The 18,754-nt window shown below is 45.0% G+C and overlaps 1 protein-coding gene across 1 annotated transcript; it reads left to right on the forward strand.

The window, feature by feature from the left end:
• The first annotated feature begins 17,153 nt into the window (after nucleotides 1–17,153).
• On the forward strand, nucleotides 17,154–18,511 carry LOC123141888 (flavonol synthase/flavanone 3-hydroxylase). The gene is made up of 2 exons (XM_044560957.1): nucleotides 17,154–18,117; nucleotides 18,209–18,511. Exons 1-2 carry the CDS (start codon nucleotides 17,326–17,328, stop codon nucleotides 18,419–18,421), a joined length of 1,005 nt encoding a protein of 334 aa, XP_044416892.1. The 5' UTR covers nucleotides 17,154–17,325; the 3' UTR covers nucleotides 18,422–18,511.
• The last annotated feature ends 243 nt before the right edge of the window (nucleotides 18,512–18,754 follow it).

The following is an 18,754-nucleotide window of genomic DNA, read 5'->3' on the forward strand; positions in this document are numbered from 1 at the left end:
GAAGTGTTCCCCCTAACTGTGCACCGTTGCGAAGGTTCGTTGTTTCGAAGCACCACGTGATGATCGGGTGTGATAGATTCTAACGTTCGAATACAACGGGTGTAAGCCAGATTTACACATGCAAAACACTTAGGTTGACTTGACGAGCCTAGCATGTACAGACATGGCCTCGGAACACGAGAGACCGAAAGGTCGAACATGAGTCGTATGGTAGATACGATCAACATGGAGATGTTCACCGTTGATGACTAGTCCGTCTCACGTGATGATCAGACACGGCCTAGTCGATTCGGATCATGTATCACTTAGATGACTAGAGGGATGTCTATCTGAGTGGGAGTTCATTAAATAATTTGATTAGATGAACTTAATTATCATGAACATAGTCTAAATTGTCTTTGCAAGTTGTGTTGTGGATTAATAGCTCGTGCTTTAGCTCCTTGTTTTAATACGTTCCTAGAGAAATACTAAGTTGAAAGATATTGTAAGCAATTGTGCGGACTAGGGCCGTAGTCTAAGGATTGTCCTCACCGCTACACAGAAGGCTTCTGTCCTTAATGCACCGCTCGGTGTGCCAACCCCTCTGGCGTCGTCTGTGGATGTTGTGAACATCTGGCAGAAACGTTCTGATGACTACCTGATAGTTTAGTGTGCCATGTTTTACGGCTTAGAGTCAGGGCTCCAAAAGCGTTTTGAATGCCATGGAACATATGAGATGTTCTAAGAGCTGAAATTGGTATTTCAGGCTCATGCCCGTGTTGAGAGGTGTGAGACCTCTGACAAGACCTTTCCCTACAAGATGGAGGAGAATAGCTCAGCTCGTGAGCATGTGCTCAGAATGTCTGGGTACTTCAATCACTTGAATCAAGTGGGAGTTAATCTTCCAGAGAGTGATTGACAAAAGTTCTCCAGTCACTATCACCAAGCTACTAGAGTTTCGTGATGAACTATAACATGCAAAGGAAGATGATCCCGGAGCTGTTCATCGTGCTGAAGGCCGTAAAGTTAGAAATCAAGAAGGAGCATCAAGTGTTGATGGTTAACAAGACCACTGGTTTCAAAGAAGGGCAAGAAGGGGAAACTTCATGAATGGCAAGCCAGTTGCCGCTCCAGTGAAGAAACCCAAGAACCCAAACCCGAGACGAAGTGCTTCTATTAGGGGAACAGACACTGGTAGCGGAACTGCCTCAAATACTTGGTAGATAAGAAGGCTGGCAACTTCAACAAAAGTATATTTGATATATGTGTTATTGATGTGTACCTTACTAGTACTCCTAGTAGCACATGGGTATTAGATACCGGTTCAGTTGCTAATATTGGTAACTCGAAACAAAAGCTACGAAATAAATGGAGACTAGCTAAGGGCAAGGTGATGATATGGGTTGGAAGTGTTTCCAAGGATGATATGATCACCATCGCACGCTCCCTCTACCTTCGGGATTAGTATTGAAGCCAGATAAATGTTGTTTGCATTGGTGTCTGCGTTGAGCATGAACATGATTAGATCATGTTTATTGCAATATGGTTATTCACTTAATGTTGGAAATATGCCCTAGAGGCAATAATAAAATGGTTATTATTGTATTTCTTTGTTCATGATAATTGTCTATTGTTCATGCTATAATTGTATTAACTGGAAACCGTAATACATGTGTGAATACATACACCACAACATGTCCCGAGTAAGCCTCTAGTTGACTAGCTCGTTGATCAATAGATGGTTATGGTTTCCCGACCATGGACATTGGATGTCATTAATAACGGGATCACATCATTAGGAGAATCATGTGATGGACAAGACCCAAACCTAAGCATAGCACAAGATCGTGTAGTTCGTTTGCTAAGAGCTTTTCTAATGTCAAGTGTCATTTCCTTAGACCATGAGATTGTGCAACTCCCGGATACCGTAGGAATGCTTTGGGTGTACCAAACGTCAAAACGTAATTGGGTGACTATAAAGGTGCACTACAGGTATCTCCGAAAGTGTCTGTTGGGTTGGCACGAATCGAGACTGGGATTTGTCACTCCATATGATGGAGAGGTATCTCTGGGCCCACTTGGTAATGCATCATCATAATGAGCTCAATGTGACTAATGAGTTAGCCACGGGATCATGCGTTACGGAATGAGTAAAGTGACTTGCCGGTAACGAGGTTGAACGAGGTATTGGGATACCGGCGATCGAATCTCGGGCAAGTAACATACGGGTTGACAAAGGGAATTGTATACGGGATTGATTGAATCCCTGACATCGTGGTTCATCCGATGAGATCATCGTGGAACATGTGGGAGCCAACATGGGTATCCAGATCCCGCTGTTGGTTATTGGCCGGAGAACGTCTCGGTCATGTCTGCATGGTTCCCGAACCCGTAGGGTCTACACACTTAAGGTCCGATGACGTTAGGGTTATAGGGAATAGATATACGTGGTTACCGAATGTTGTTCGGGGTCCCGGATGAGATCCCGGACGTCACGAGGAGTTCCGGAATGGTCCGGAGGTAAAGAATAATATATAGGAAGTGAGGTTTTGGCCACCGGAAGAGTTTCGGGCGTCACCGGTAATGTACCGGGACCACCGGAGGGTTCCGGGGGTCCACCGGGAGGGGCCACCAACCCCGGAGGCCTGCGTGGGCCAAGTATGGGAAGGGACCAGCCCCTAGGTGGGCTGGTGCGCCTCCCACAAGAGGCCCAAGGCGCATGGAAAAGGGGAAGGGGGAAAACCCTAGGCTCAGATGGGCCTAAGGCCCACCTAGGGTGCGCCCCCCTCTCTCCCCCTCTGGCCGGCCCCTTAGATGCATCTAGGGCTGGCCGCCACCCCTGGGTGGAAACCCTAGATGGGGGCGCAGCCCCTCCCCTTCCCCTATATATAGTGGGGGTTTTGGGGCTGCCATAGACATGAGTCTCCCTCTCTCTTGGCGCAGCCCTACCCCTCTCCCTCCTCGTCTCTCGCAGTGTTTGGCGAAGCCCTGCTGGAATGTCACGCTCCTCCATCACCACCATGCCGTTGTGCTGCTGCTGGACGGAGTCTTCCCCAACCTCTCCCTCTCTCCTTGCTGGATCAAGGCACGGGAGACGTCACCGGGCTGCATGTGTGTTGAACGCGGAGGCACCGTTGTTCGGTGCTTAGATCGGATTCGGCCGTGATCTGAATCGCTTCGTGTACGACTCCACCGACTGCGTTCTTACAACGCTTCCGCATCGCGATCTTCAAGGGTATGAAGATGCACTCACCTCTCTCTCGTTGCTAGTTATTCCATAGATTGATCTTGGTGATGCTTAGAAAATTTTGAATTTCTGCTACGTTCCCCAACAGTGCTATCAGAGCTAGGTCTATGCGTAGATTCTATGCACGAGTAGAACACAAAGTAGTTGTGGGCAATGATTTGTTCAATTTGCTTACCGTTACTAGTCTTATCTTGATTCAGTGGCATTCTGGGATGAAGCGGCCCGGACCGACCTTACACGTACTCTTACGTGAGACCGGTTCCACCGACTGACATGCACTTGATGCATAAGGTGGCTAGCGGGTGTCTGTCTCTCCCACTTTAGTCGGATCGGATTCGATGAAGAGGGTCCTTATGAAGGGTAAATAGCAATTGGCATATCACCGTTGTGGCCTTTGCGTAGGTAAGAAATGTTCTTGCTAGAAACCCATAGCAGCCACGTAAAACATGCAACAACAATTAGAGGACGTCTAACTTGTTTTTGCAGGGTATGCTATGTGATGTGATATGGCCAAAAGGATGTGATGAATGATATATGTGATGTATGAGATTGATCATGTTCTTGTAATAGGAATCACGACTTGCATGTCGATGACTATGACAATCGGCAGGAGCCATAGGAGTTGTCTTAATTTATTGTATGACCTGCGTGTCAATGAAAACGCCATGTAATTACTTTACTTTATTGCTAACCGTTAGCCATAGTAGTAGAAGTAATAGTTGGCGAGACAACTTCATGAAGACACGATGATGGAGATCATGATGATGGAGATCATGGTGTCATGCCGGTGACAAAGGTGATCATGCCGCGCCTCGAATATGGAGATCAAAAGGCGCAAGATGATATTGGCCATATCATGTCACTTTATGATTTGCATGTGATGTTTGTCATGTTTACATCTTATTTGCTTAGAACGACGGTAGCATAAATAAGATGATCCCTCACTAAAATTTCAAGAGATGTGTTCCCCCTAACTATGCACCGTTGCGAAGGTTCGTTGTTTCGAAGCACCACGTGATGATCGGGTGTGATAGATTCTAACGTTCGCATACAATGGGTGTAAGCCAGATTTACACATGCGAAACACTTAGGTTGACTTGACGAGCCTAGCATGTACAGACATGGCCTCGGAACACAAGAGACCGAAAGGTCGAACATGAGTCCTATAGTAGATACGATCAACATGGAGATGTTCACCGATGATGACTAGTCCGTCTCACATGATGATCGGACACGGCCTAGTTGACTCGGATCATGTATCACTTAGATGACTAGAGGGATGTCTATCTGAGTGGGAGTTCATTAAATAATTTGATTAGATGAACTTAATTATCATGAACATAGTCAAAATGTCTTTGCAAATTATGTCGTAGCTTACGCTTTAGTTCTACTGTTTAAGATATGTTCCTAGAGAAAATTTAGTTGAAAGTTGATAGTAGCAATTATGCGGACTGGGTCCGTAAACTGAGGATTGTCCTCATTGCTGCACAGAAGGCTTATGTCCCTAATGCACCGCTCGGTGTGCTGAACCTCGAGCGTCCTTTGTACATGTTGCGAACATCTGACATACACGTTTTGATGACTACGTGATAGTTCAGTGCGTAATGCTAAAACGGTATAGAATTGAGGAACCGAAGACGTTTTGAAACGTCGTGGAACATATGAGATGTTTCAAGGGCTGAAATTCGGATTTCAGGCTTGTGCCCACGTCAAGAGGTGTGAGACCTCCGACAAGTTTCTTAAGCCTACAAACTAAGGGAGAAAAGCTCAATCGTTGAGCATGTGCTCAGATTGTCTGAGTACTACAATCGCTTGAATCGAGTGGGAGTTGTCTTCCAGATGAGATAGTGATGGTTCTCCAAAGTCACTGCCACCAAGCTACTAGAGCTTCGTGATGAACTATAACATATCAGGGATAGATATGATGATCCTTGAGCCATTCGCGATGTTTGACACCGCGAAAGTAGAAATCAAGTAGGAGCACCAATTGTTGATGGTTAGTAAAACCACTAGTTTCAAGAAAGGCAAGGGCAAGAAGGGATACTTCATGAAACGGCAAATCAGTTGCTGCTCTAGTGAAGAAACCGAAGGTAGAACCCAAACCCGAGACTAAGTGCTTCTGTAATGAGGGGAACGGTCACTGAAGCAGAACTACCCTAGATATATACTTGGTAGATGAGATGGCTGGTAAGGTCGACAGAAGTATATTGGATATATATTATATTAATATGTACTTTACTAGTACTCCTAGTAGCACCAGGGTATTAGATACCGGTTCGGTTGCTAAGTGTTGTTAACTCGAAATAAAAGCTGCGGAATAAAGGGAGACTAGCTAAAGATGAGATGACGATATGTGTTGGAAGTGTTTCCAAGGTTGATGTGATCAAGCATCGCATGCTCCCTCTACCATCGAGATTGGTGTTAAACCTAAATAATTGTTATTTGGTTTTTGCGTTGAGCATAGACATGATTGGATTATGTTTATCGCAATACGGTTATTCATTTAAGGAGAATAATGGTTACTCTTTTGAATAATACCTTCAATGGTCTTGCACCTAAAATGAATGGTTTATTGAATCTCGATCGTAGTGATACACATGTTCATGCCAAAAGATATAAGATAGTAATGATAGTTCCACATACTTGTGGCACTGCTATTTGAGACATATTGGTATATATGCATGAAGAAACTTCATGCAGATGGATCGTTTGGACTCACTGATTTTGAATCACCTGAGACATGCAAATCATACCACACAGGCAAGATGACTGAAAGGCCTCGTTTTCAGTGAGATGGAACAAGAGAGCAACTTGTTGGAAGTAATACATTTGATGTGTGCAGTCCAATGAGTGCTGAGGCACGCAGTGGATATCATTATGTTCTTACTTCACAGATAATTTGAGTAGATGCTGAGAATATTTACTTGATGATACACAAGTCTGAATTATTGAAAGGTTCAAGTAATTTCAGAGTGAAGTAGAAGATCGTCGTGACAAGAGGATAAGATGTCTATGATATGATCATAGAGATGAATATCTGAGTTATGAGTTTGGCACACAATTAAGACATTGTGGAAATTGTTTCACAACTAATACCGCCTGGAACACCATAGTGTGATGGTGTGTCCGAACATCATAACTGCACCCTATTGGATATGGTGCATACCATGATGTCTCTTATCGAATTACCACTATCATTTATGGGTTAGGCATTAGAGACAACCGCATTCACTTTAAATAGGGCACCACGCAATTCCGTTGAGACGACACCGTATGAACTATGGTTTAGAGAAACCTAAGCTGTCGTTTCTTAAAAGTTTGGGGTTGCGACGCTTATGTGAAAAAGTTTCTGGTTGATAAGCTCGAACCCAAAGCGGATAAATGCATCTTCATAGAATACCCAAAACAGTTGGGTATACCTCCTATTTCAGATCCGGAAGCAAAAGTGATTGTTTCTAGAAACGGGTCCTTTCTCGAGGAAAAGTTTCTCTCGAAAGAATTGAGTGGGAGGATGGTGGAGACTTGATGAGGTTATTGAACCGTCACTTCAACTAGTGTGTAGAAGAGCACAGGAAGTTGTTCCTGTGGCACCTACACCAATTGAAGTGGAAGCTTATGATAGTGATCATGAAACTTCGGATCAAGTCACTACCAAACCTCGTAGGTCGACAAGGATGCATACTACTTCAGAGTGCTACGTAATCCTGTCTTGGAAGTCATGTTGCTAGAAAACAATGAACCTACGAGCTATGGAGAAGCGATGGTGGGCCCAGATTCTGACGAATGGCTCGAGGCCATAAAATCCGAGAGAGGATCCATGTATAAAAACAAAGTATAGACTTTGGAAGAACTACTTGATGGTCGTAAGGCTGTTGGGTGCAGATGGATTTTAAAAGGAAGACGGACAATGATGGTAAGTGTCACCATTAAGAAAGCTCGACTCGTCGTTAAGATGATTTCCGACAAGTTCAAGGATTTGACTACGATGAGACTTTCTCACTCATAGCGATGCTAAGAGTCTGTTGGAATTATATTAGCAGGTACTGCATTATTTATGAAATCTTGCAAATAGGATGTCAAAATATTGTTTCCTCGACGATTTTCTTGAGGAAAGGTTGTATGTGATACAACCAGAAGGTTTTGTCAATCCTGAAAGATGCTAACAAGTATGCAAAGCTCCAGCAATCCTTCTAAGGACTGGAGTAAGCATCTCGGAGTTGGAATGTACGCTTTGATGAGATGATCAAAGATTTTGGGTTTATACAAAGTTTATGAGAAACTTGTAATTCCAAAGAAGTGAGTGGGAGCACTATAGAATTTTTGATGAGTATATGTCGCTAACATATTGTTGATCAGAAATGATGTAGAATTTCTGGAAAGCATACAGGGTTAGTTGAAAAGGTTTTTTCAATGGAAAACCTAGATTAAGCTACTTGAACATTGAGCATCAAGATCTATAAGGATAGATCAAAAACGCTTAATAGTACTTTCAAATGAATACATACCGTGACAAGATTTTGAAGGACTTCAAAATAGATCAGCAAAGAAGGAGTTCTTGGCTGTTTTACAAGGTGTGAGTATTGAGTAAGACTCAAAACATGACCACGGCAGAAGAGAGAGAAAGGGCGAAGGTTGTCCCCTATGCTTTAGACGTAGGCTCTACAGTATGATATGCTGTGTACCGCACCTGAAGTGTGCCTTGCCATGAGTCAGTCAAAGGGTACAAGAGTGATCCTAGAATGGATCACATGACAGCGGTCGAACTTATCCTTAGTATCCAGTGGACTAAGGAATTTTCTCGATTATGGAGGTGGAAAAGGAGTTCGTCGTAAAGGGTTACGTCGATGCAAACTTTGACACTAATCCGGATGACCCTGAGTAGTAAACCGGATTCGTATAGTAGAGCAGTTATTTGGAATAGCTCCAAGTAGCGCGTGGTAGCTGCATCTACAAGATGACATAGAGATTTGTAAAGCACAAACGGATCTGAATGTTGCAGACCCATTGACTAAAACCTCTCTCGTAAGCATAACATGATCAAACCCTAGAACTCATTGAGTGTTAATCACATGGTGATGTGAACTAGATTATTGACTCTAGTAAACTCTTGGGTATTAGTCACATGGCGATGTGAACTTTGAGTGTTAATCACATGGTGATGTGAACTAGATTATTGACTCTAGTGCAAGTGGGAGACTGTTGGAAATATGCCCTAGAGGCAATAATAAAATGGTTATTATTGTATTTCCTTGTTCATGATAATTGTCTATTGTTCATGCTATAATTGTATTAACTAGAAACCGTAATACATGTGTGAATACATAGACCACAACATGTCCCTAGTAAGCCTCTAATTGACTAGGTCGTTGATCAATAGATGGTTATGGTTTCCTGACCATGGACATTGGATGCCATTGATAACGGGATCACATCATTAGGAGAATGATGTGATGGACAAGACCCAAACCTAAGCATAGCACAAGATATTGTAGTTCGTTTGCTAAGAGCTTTTCTAATGTCAAGTATCATTTCCTTAGACCATGAGATTGTGCAACTCCCGGATACCGTAGGAATGCTTTGGGTGTACCAAACGTCACAACGTAACTGGGTGACTATAAAGGTGCACTACAGGTATCTACGAAAGTGTCTGTTGGGTTGGCACGAATCGAGACTGGGATTTGTCACTCCGTATGACGGAGAGGTATCTCTGGGCCCACTCGGTAATGCATCATCATAATGAGCTCAATGTGACTAATGAGTTAGACACGGGATCATGCGTTACGGAACGAGTAAAGTGACTTGCCGGTAACGAGGTTGAACGAGGTATTGGGATACCGGCGATCGAATCTCGGGCAAGTAACATACGGATTGACAAAGGGAATTGTATACGGGATTGATTGAATCCCTGACATCGTGGTTCATCCGATGAGATCATCGTGGAACATGTGGGAGCCAACATGGGTATCCAGATCCCGCTGTTGGTTATTGGCCGGAGAACGTCTCGGTCATGTCTGCATGGTTCCCGAACCCGTAGGGTCTACACACTTAAGGTTCGATGACGTTAGGGTTATAGGGAATAGATATACGTGGTTACCGAATGTTGTTCGGAGTCCCGGATGAGATCCCGGACGTCACGAGGAGTTCCGGAATGGTCCGGAGGTAAAGAATAATATATAGGAAGTGATGTTTTGGCCACCGGAAGAGTTTCGGGCGTCACCGGTAATGTACCAGGACCACCGGAGGGTTCCGGGGGTCCACCGGGAGGGGCCACCAACCCCGGAGGCCTGCGTGGGCCAAGTATGGGAAGGGACCTGCCCCTAGGTGGGCTGGTGCGCCTCCCACAAGAGGCCCAAGGCGCATGGAAAAGGGGAAGGGGGAAAACCCTAGGCTCAGATGGGCCTAAGGCCCACCTAGGGTGCGCCCCCCTCTCTCCCCCTCTGGCCGCCCCCTCAGATGCATCTAGGGCTGGCCGCCACCCCTGGGGGGAAACCCTAGATGGGGGCGCAGCCCCTCCCCTTCCCCTATATATAGTGGGGGTTTTGGGGCTGCCATAGACATGAGTCTCCCTCTCTCTTGGCGCAGCCCTACCCCTCTCCCTCCTCGTCTCTCGCAGTGCTTGGCGAAGCCCTGCTGGAATGCCACGCTCCTCCATCACCACCATGCCGTTGTGCTGCTGCTGGACGGAGTCTTCCCCAACCTCTCCCTCTCTCCTTGCTGGATCAAGGCATGGGAGACGTCACCGGGCTGCATGTGTGTTGAACGCGGAGGCACCGTTGTTTGGTGCTTAGATCGGATTCGGCCGCGATCTGAATCGCTTCGTGTACGACTCCACCGACCGCGTTCTTACAATGCTTCCGCATCGCGATCTTCAAGGGTATGAAGATGCACTCCCCTCTCTCTCGTTGCTAGTTATTCCATAGATTGATCTTGGTGATGCGTAGAAAATTTTGTATTTCTGCTACGTTCCCCAACACTTAAGTCAGAGAATAATGGTTATTCTGTTTGTATGGATAACACCTTCTATGGTAATGCACCCAATGTGAATGGTTTATTGAATCTCGGTCGTAGTGATACACATGTTCATAACATTGGTGCCAAAAGATGTAGAGTTGATAATTATAGTACCACTTTCTTGTGGCACTGCCGCTTAGGTCATATTGGTGTAAAGCGCATGAAGAACCTCCATGCTAATGGACTTTTGGAGTCACTTGATTTTGAATCACCTGACACATGCAAACCATGCCTCATAGGCAAGATGACTAAAACCCCGTTTTCTGGAACAATGGAATTGGCAAGTGACTTGTTGGAAATCACACATGCTGATGTGTGCGGTCCGATGAGTGTTGACGCATGCATTGGATATCGTTATTTTCTCACCTTCACCGATGAATTGAGTAGATATGGGTATATTTACTTAATGACGCATAAGTCTGAAACGTTTGAAAAGTTCAAGCAATTTCAGAGTGAAGTTGAGAATCATCATAACAAGAAGATCAAGTTCCTACGATCTGATCAAGGGAGAGAGTATCTGAGTTATGAGTTTGGCAATCACTAAAGACAAGGTGGAATCGTTTCATAGTTGACGCCATCTGGAACACCTTAGCGTAATGGTGTGTCTGAATGTCGTAATCGCACCCTATTGGATATGGTGCGATCTATGATGTCTCTTACCAATCTACCGCTATCATTTTGGGGTTATGCATTAGAGAAAATTACATTCACTTTAAATAGGGCACCATCTAAGTCCGTGGAGACAACACCGTATGAACTATGGTTTAGCAAGAAACCTAAGTTGTTGTTTCTTAAGGTTTGGGGCTACGATGCTTATGTCGATAGGCTTCGGCCAGAAAAGCTCGAACCCAAAGCAGAAAATTGTGTCTTCATAGAATACCCCAACAAGACGATTGGGTATACCTTCTATCTTAGATCTGAGGGCAAAGTGTTTGTCGTTAGGAACAGGTCCTTTCTCGAGAAAGAGTTTCTCTCAAAAGAATTGAGTGGGAGGATGGTGGAGACTTGATGAGGTTATTGAACCGTCACTTCCACTAGTGTGTAGCAGGGCACAGGAAGTTGTTCCTGTGGCACCTACACCAATTGAAGTGAAAGCTTATGATAGTGATCATGAAACTTTGGATCAAGTCACTACCAAACCTCGTAGGTCGACAAGGATGCGTACTACTTCAGAGTGGTACGTAATCCTGTCTTGGAAATCATGTTGCTAGACAAAAATGAACCAACGAGCTATGGAGAAGCGATGGTGGGCCCGGATTCTGACGAATGGCTCGAGGCCATAAAATCCGAGAGAGGATCCATGTATAAAAGCAAAGTATTGACTTTGGAAGAACTACTTGATGGTCGTAAGGCTGTTGGGTGCAGATGGATTTTAAAAGAAAGACGGCAATGATGGTAAGTGTCACCATTAAGAAAGCTCGACTTGTCGTTAAGATGTTTTCCGACAAGTTCAAGGAGTTGACTATGATGAGACTTTCTCACTCGTATCGATGCTAAAGTCTGTTGGAATTATATTAGCAGTCACTGCATTATTTATGAGATCTTGCAGATGGGATGTCAAAACATTGTTTCCTCGACGATTTTCTTGAGGAAAGGTTGTATGTTATACAACCAGAAGGTTTTGTCAATCCTGAAAGATGCTAACAAGTATGCAAAGCTCCAGCAATCCTTCTAAGGACTGGAGTAAGCATCTCAGAGTTGGAATGTACGCTTTGATGAGATGATCAAAGATTTTGGGTTTATACAAAGTTTATGAGAAACTTGTAATTCCAAAGAAGTGAGTGGGAGCACTATAGAATTTTTGATGAGTATATGTTGTTAACATATTGTTGAACAGAAATGATGTAGAATTTCTGGAAAGCATACAGGGTTATTTGAAAAGTGCTTTTAAATGGAAAACCTGGATTAAGCTACTTGAACATTGAGCATCAAGATCTATAAGGAAAGATAAAAAACGCTTAATAGTACTTTCAAATGAATACATACCGTGACAAGATTTTGGAGTTCAAAATAGATCAGCAAAGAAGGAGTTCTTGGCTGTGTTACAAGGTGTGAGTATTGAGTAAGACTCAGGACCTGACCATGGTAGAAGAGAGAGAAAGGACGAAGGTCGTCCCCTATGCTTTAGACGTAGGCTCTACAGTATGCTATGCTGTGTACCGCACCAGAAGTGTGCCTTGCCATGAGTCAGTCAAGGGGTACAAGAGTGATCAAGGAATGGATCACATGACAGCGGTCGAACTTATCCTTAGTAACTAGTGGACTAAGGAATTTTCTCGATTATGGAGGTGGTAAAAGAGTTCGTCGTAAAGGGTTACCTCGATGCAAACTTTGACACTAATCCGGATGACTCTGAGTAGTAAACCGGATTCGTATAGTAGAGAAGTTATTTGGAATAGCTCCAAGTAGCGCGTTGTAGCTGCATCTACAAGATGACATAGAGATTTGTAAAGAACACACGGATCTGAAAGGTTCAGACTCGTTGACTAATAACCTCTCTCACAAGCGAGATATGAACAAACCCCCTGGGTGTTGGATTCATTACAATCACATAGTGATGTGAACTAGATTATTGACTCTAGTGCAAGTGGGAGACTGTTGGAAATATGCCCTAGAGGCAATAATAAAATGGTCATTATTGTATTTCCTTGTTCATGATAATTGTCTATTGTTCATGCTATAACTGTATTAACTGGAAACCGTAATACATGTGTGAATACATAGACCACAACATGTCCCTAGTAAGCCTCTAGTTGACTAGCTCGTTGATCAATAGATGGTTATGGTTTCCTGACCATGGACATTGGATGTCATTGATAACGGGATCACATCATTAGGAGAATGATGTGATGGACAAGACCCAATCCCAAGCATAGCACATGATCGTCTAGTTCGTTTGCTAAGAGCTTTCCAAATGTCAAGTATCATTTCCTTAGACCATGAGATTGTGCAACTCCCAGATACCGTAGGAATGCTTTGGGTGTACCAAACATCACAACATAACTGGGTGACTATAAAGGTGCACTACAGGTAGCTCCGAAAGTATCTGTTGAGTTGGCACGAATCGAGACTGGGATTTGTCACTCCGTATGACGGAGAGGTATATCTGGGCCCACTCGGTAATGCATCATCATAATGAGCTCAGTGTGACTAATGAGTTAGCCACGGGATCATGCGTTACGGAACGAGTAAATAGACTTGCCGGTAACGAGATTGAACAAGGTATAGGGATACCGACGATCGAATCTCGGGCAAGTAACATACCGATAGACAAAGGGAATTGTATACGGGATTGACTGAATCCTCGACATCGTGGTTCATCCGATGAGATCATCGTGGAACATGTGGGAGCCAATATGGGTATCGAGATCCCGCTATTGGTTATTGGCCGGAGAGGTGTCTCGGTCATGTCTGCATGGTTCCCGAACCCGTAGGGTCTACACACTTAAGGTTCGGTGATGCTAGAGTTGTTATGGGAAATAGTATGTGGTTACCGAAGGTTATTCGAAGTCCCGGATGAGATCCCCGGACGTGACGAGGAACTCCGGAGTGGTCCGGAGGTGAAGATCGATATATTGGACGAAGGGTATTGGAGTACGGAATTGTTCCGGGGGTACCGGGTGACGACCAGCGTGTCTGAAAGGGGTTTCGGAGGCCCCGGCAAGCGTTGGGGGGCCTTATGGGCCAAAGGGAGGGGCCACATCAGCCCACTAAGGGGCTGTGCGCCCCTCCCACCCCATCTCACGTAACGTGGAGAGGTGGGGGCGCCTCCCCTAGGGAAGCCACCCCTCCCGGCTTGGGGGGCAAGTTTCCTATGGGTGGGGGCGCCCAAACCCATCTAGGGTTTCCCCTGTGGCCGCCGCCCCTCCCCTAGGGAAACCCTAGGGCGCCTCCTCCTCCCCCCTTCCCCCTATATATAGTGAGGGAGAGAGAGGGCAGCCGCACCCCTTCCCCTGGCGCAGCCCTCTCCTCCTCCAACTCCTCCTCCTCATCCGTAGTGCTTAGCGAAACTCTGCCGGAGAACCACGAGCTCCATCGCCACCATGCCGTCGTGCTGCTGGAGTTCTCCCTCAACTTCTCCTCTCCCCTTGCTGGATCAAGAAGGAGGAGACGTCCCCGGGCTGTACGTGTGTTGAACGCGGAGGCGCCGTTGTTCGTCGCTTAGATCGGAATCAACCGCGATCTGAATCGCTGCGAGTACGACTCCTTCATCCGCGTTCTTGTAACGCTTCCGCATCGCGATCTTCAAGGGTATGAAGATGCACTCCCCTCTCTCTCGTTGCTAGTCTCTCCATAGATTGATCTTGGTGATGCGTAGAAAATTTTGAATTATTGCTACATTACCCAACACCCCCCATGTCCGTGAACGGATGCAGGAGGAAATTTGCGGGTCGCCGTTGGAGATGCCTAAGATTTGCCAAGAATAAGTTGTCATGGCAAATTATACTTTTTTGAATATTTTCCATGAAAATTACTTTTTTTTATTATTCTGCCATTGCAAATTAAAAAATACAAGAAAAAGATTTCAAAATTTACTTTTTATTTCCATGGCAATTTTACCTTTATTGACATGACAATCTTACCTACAACACCCTCACAACTTCTTTTACCTTTTTTTTTGCTATGATTTTTTCTTTTTAATTTTCATTTAAATTTTTACTTTTATATTATATGGCAAAACCTATATTTGCGAGGGCAATTTCTACCTTTATATTCATGTCAATATAATCATTAATGGCAACTTTAATAAACATATATCCACCATCGTGTATGTACAGATGGAAATTGCCATGTTTTTTTTCCTTTTTTGGTTGTTGCAAAAAAAACTGTTTACACATGGCAATTTTCTGATTTTTAAAGTTCATTGCTTTTTTTCGTTTGACAGCAAACACTAGGCTTTTTTGTCAACGCCCAAAAACCTGGGTTTTTTCTTTTGGTTTGTTACCGGTATTTTTTTCCCTTTTCATTTTACACGGGAACGGCCTGTAGGGGCGATCGGGAGGCCGCTCTACTTCATTAGGGGGGAGTACCGAAAGAAACGTTTGGTCTGACACCTGCCTAGACCGAACGTGTGGGTGTTATCGGCGTCCTAAATATTCAGATTACTAATACGAGAAATGAAATTCAAAACACATATATTTTTTACTATAAAACACATATGCTTTTGATTGTGTTATGCATAGTTGTGAAATATTTACTGAATATTATTATCTATACCTAATAATAAAAGGCCATTGCTTCTGGCGGTATGTCATGAAAATTGCCCCAAAATTGCAAAATATTACACACCAATGCCACCTATAAATGATTAAAAAAAACATTTTAGTCAGGAGAATCCCTTCATGGGCCGCCCATGCAGTAAAGACCTCCTATACTGCACTCTGCACGCTGGGAGACAATGCAGCGTACCCATGTCTGGGCGGCCTTTTTCTTAGTGTCAATTGTTTTTTTCTAAAAACACTAGAATTTTGAAATAATTTTTAATACATCATAAAATATTTGTGGACTTAAAACATGTTCATGATTTTGTAAAAAAATAATTCTTATTCAAAAAATATTTGAAAATTTTATAACAGATGTTTATCAAATCAAAATATGTTCATGATATTTTAAAATCTTCGTGTATTAAAAAGAATTTTTAAATAAAATGTTTAATAAATCATAAAATGTTGGCGGATTAATTTTTTTCAAGATTTTGCAAAAAAAACTTATTCATAAAATATTTGAAATTTCGAAAACAAATGTTTGTGAAATAAAAAATGTTCATAATATTTTAAAATGTTAGTGTATTAAAAATAATTTTGACATATTTTTTTAATAAATCATAAAATATTTCAGGAATAAAAAATGTTCGCAATTTTCTAAAAAAAATGTTTGTTTATTCAAAAAATGTTTGAAATTTGAAAATAAATGTTTGGGAAATAAAAAATGTTCATGATATTTGAAAAAGTTCGTGTATTAAAAAATGTTAATGAAATTGATCAAAATTCAAATATTGTTCGTGACTTACAAAATAGTTTATTCATTCATAAAATGTTCGCGGAATCAAGAAAATCATTTATTTCAAAAAATGTTCGTTAAATCGAAAAAATGTTCGAGAAATTCAGAAATTGTTCCATCAATTTCCAAAAAAGTGTTCGACAATTATAGAAGTGTTCGCAGAGTCAAGAAAATTTGTTTAAAAAATGCTGATAAATAATATAAAATGTTCATGAATTTAAAAATTGTTCTTGATTTTAGAATTTTATTTCAAATTTGTACAAGTGTTCATGAATTTGAAAAATGTTCACGAGTTTAACAAAATGTGCATGATTTCAAAAATTGTTCAGGATTTGACGAACATAAGAGTGATAGTGTAGCTCAGTGATGCAGCAAAATGTGATCATGGCCATGGGACATTATGATATATATTTTTCCGTTGCAATCGCACGGACCTATTGCTAGTCATATAATAATAGATGTAAAACCCCTGCCCGATCTTCTGGAAGACGATCGACTGCATCCCTCGCGGCGGGAGTACGCGGTGGTTGTTGAAGACACGCACATCGCTCTCCTTCCATGACATCCACCCAACCAGCTGTTAGTACGACCGATCGAACTCCAAGCCGTACGATGAGGAGCTGGAATCGCTAGCCATTATTGCCCAGTCGCAGAGGGAAAGAAAAACTTGCCACATTGCTATAGGCGATAGCTGCTTGACACTGATCGTCACAAGCTCATCAAATCGACATGGACGGAACTGCGATCCCGCCAAGATCCCGACGGCGACATCGAAGAAGCAGTGTTCCGAGTTCCACCGCCACCACCACGTGCCCGACGGCGACGAGCGACGAGGTTGCCGAGTGGTCGCCGTCGTAAATCTTTTCCCTGCTTTAAAACCGCCATGCAAAAGTGGTTGCGAATTTGCGATCCTCCGCCCCGCACGCACCGCGTGCGCTCCCATGGAGCACCTTTCCGTTAGTGCTCGTCCCATCCCGCTCCCACGCGTGCTCGCCAGACCTGTCCGTCACGGCTGACGCAAGCCGGCGCGAGAGGAGATCGAGGTGCGTAAATACTCGGCTGGCTCGATCGGGGGAGGGCGGAGGGGGATGGCGCGGGCGGCGGCGCAGAGCGTGCAGGCGCTGGCGTCCTCGCTGGGCGCGCTCCCGCCCGAGTTCGTGCGGCCCGAGCACGAGCAGCCGCGCGCCACCACGTTCCGCGGGGCCGCGCCGCCGGAGATCCCCGTGGTCGACATGTCCTCGCCGGACGCCGGGCGCCGCATGGCGGAGGCCGCGGCGGAGTGGGGCATCTTCCAGGTCACCGGCCACGGCGTGCCGGCCGAGGCCGTGGCGGAGCTGCAGCGCGTGGGCCGCGGGTTCTTCGCGCTGCCGCAGGAGGAGAAGCAGCGGTACGCCATGGACCCGGGCGATGGCAGGACCGAGGGCTACGGCTCCACGCTGCGGAAGGGCGACCTGGAGGGCAAGAAGGCCTGGGCTGACTTCCTCTTCCACAACGTCGCGCCGCCGGCCGCCGTGAACCACGCCGTCTGGCCGGAGAGCCCCGCGGGGTACAGGGAGGCCAACGAGGCCTACTGCGGCCACATGGTGCGGCTCACGCACGAGCTGTTCGGGCGCCTCTCGGCGGAACTGGGGCTGGAGGAGGGCGCCATGGCGGAGGCGTTCGGCGGCGACGACGTGGTGCTCCTCCAGAAGATCAACTTCTACCCGCCGTGCCCGCAGCCGGAGCTCGCGCTCGGCCTCGCGCCGCACACCGACATGAGCACGCTCACCGTCCTCCTGCCCGACGAGGTGCAGGGCCTCCAGGTGTTCAAGGACGGATGCTGGTACGACGTCAACTACGTGCCCGGCGCCCTCATCATCCACATCGGCGACCAGATCGAGGCAAGTGCTAGCTGGAACGTAGTACGCTCTTGATCGACTTGCGCCGTGGCATCAGCTATTTCACCGTTTGACATGGAGGTTAATGTGATAGATCATGAGCAACGGGAGGTACAAGGCCGTGCTGCACCGGACGACGGTGAGCCGGGAGAAGACGCGGATGTCGTGGCCGGTGTTCGTGGAGCCGCCGCCAGAGCACGTCGTCGGGCCGCACCCGCAGCTCGTCGCCGACGAAAGCCCGGCCAAGTACAAGGCCAAGAAGTTCAAGGACTACAAGTACTGCAAGATCAACAAGCTACCACAGTAGCCAAATCCTTCGACAGAGACCTTTAACCAATAATCCCCTTGTTCATATGTACTGTAATCCTACATTTCATGCGTATCTGTTTGGATTGTCTTCCTTGGTGGTTGGGAATTTGGGCTTGTGCTTTTCTTGAAGGGGGATTTTGTTAAGGCTTTTGTTTGGATAGCTTTATAGATAAAGCGACACCCAACAAACAATTCGACGCACCCACAGAACACCAGACAAACACACACACACTCACCCAAGGCAAGATACACATGTGCCAAAGGCCAGCAACCACAACACTTCAAACGACTCAAAGTACACAAAATGACACTATGCATAATATGGAGTAGT

This window comes from Triticum aestivum, chromosome 6D, assembly GCF_018294505.1.
Source record: "Triticum aestivum cultivar Chinese Spring chromosome 6D, IWGSC CS RefSeq v2.1, whole genome shotgun sequence".
Lineage (NCBI taxonomy): Eukaryota > Viridiplantae > Streptophyta > Magnoliopsida > Poales > Poaceae > Triticum > Triticum aestivum.

Excerpts from the sequence above, each read along its gene's own strand:
- LOC123141888 (XM_044560957.1), top strand. The coding sequence starts at position 17,326 with ATGGCGCGGGCGGCGGCGCAGAGCGTGCAGGCGCTGGCGTCCTCGCTG. Across the intron at positions 18,118-18,208 it reads ACATCGGCGACCAGATCGAG|ATCATGAGCAACGGGAGGTA; the intron begins GCAAGTGCTAGC and ends TTAATGTGATAG.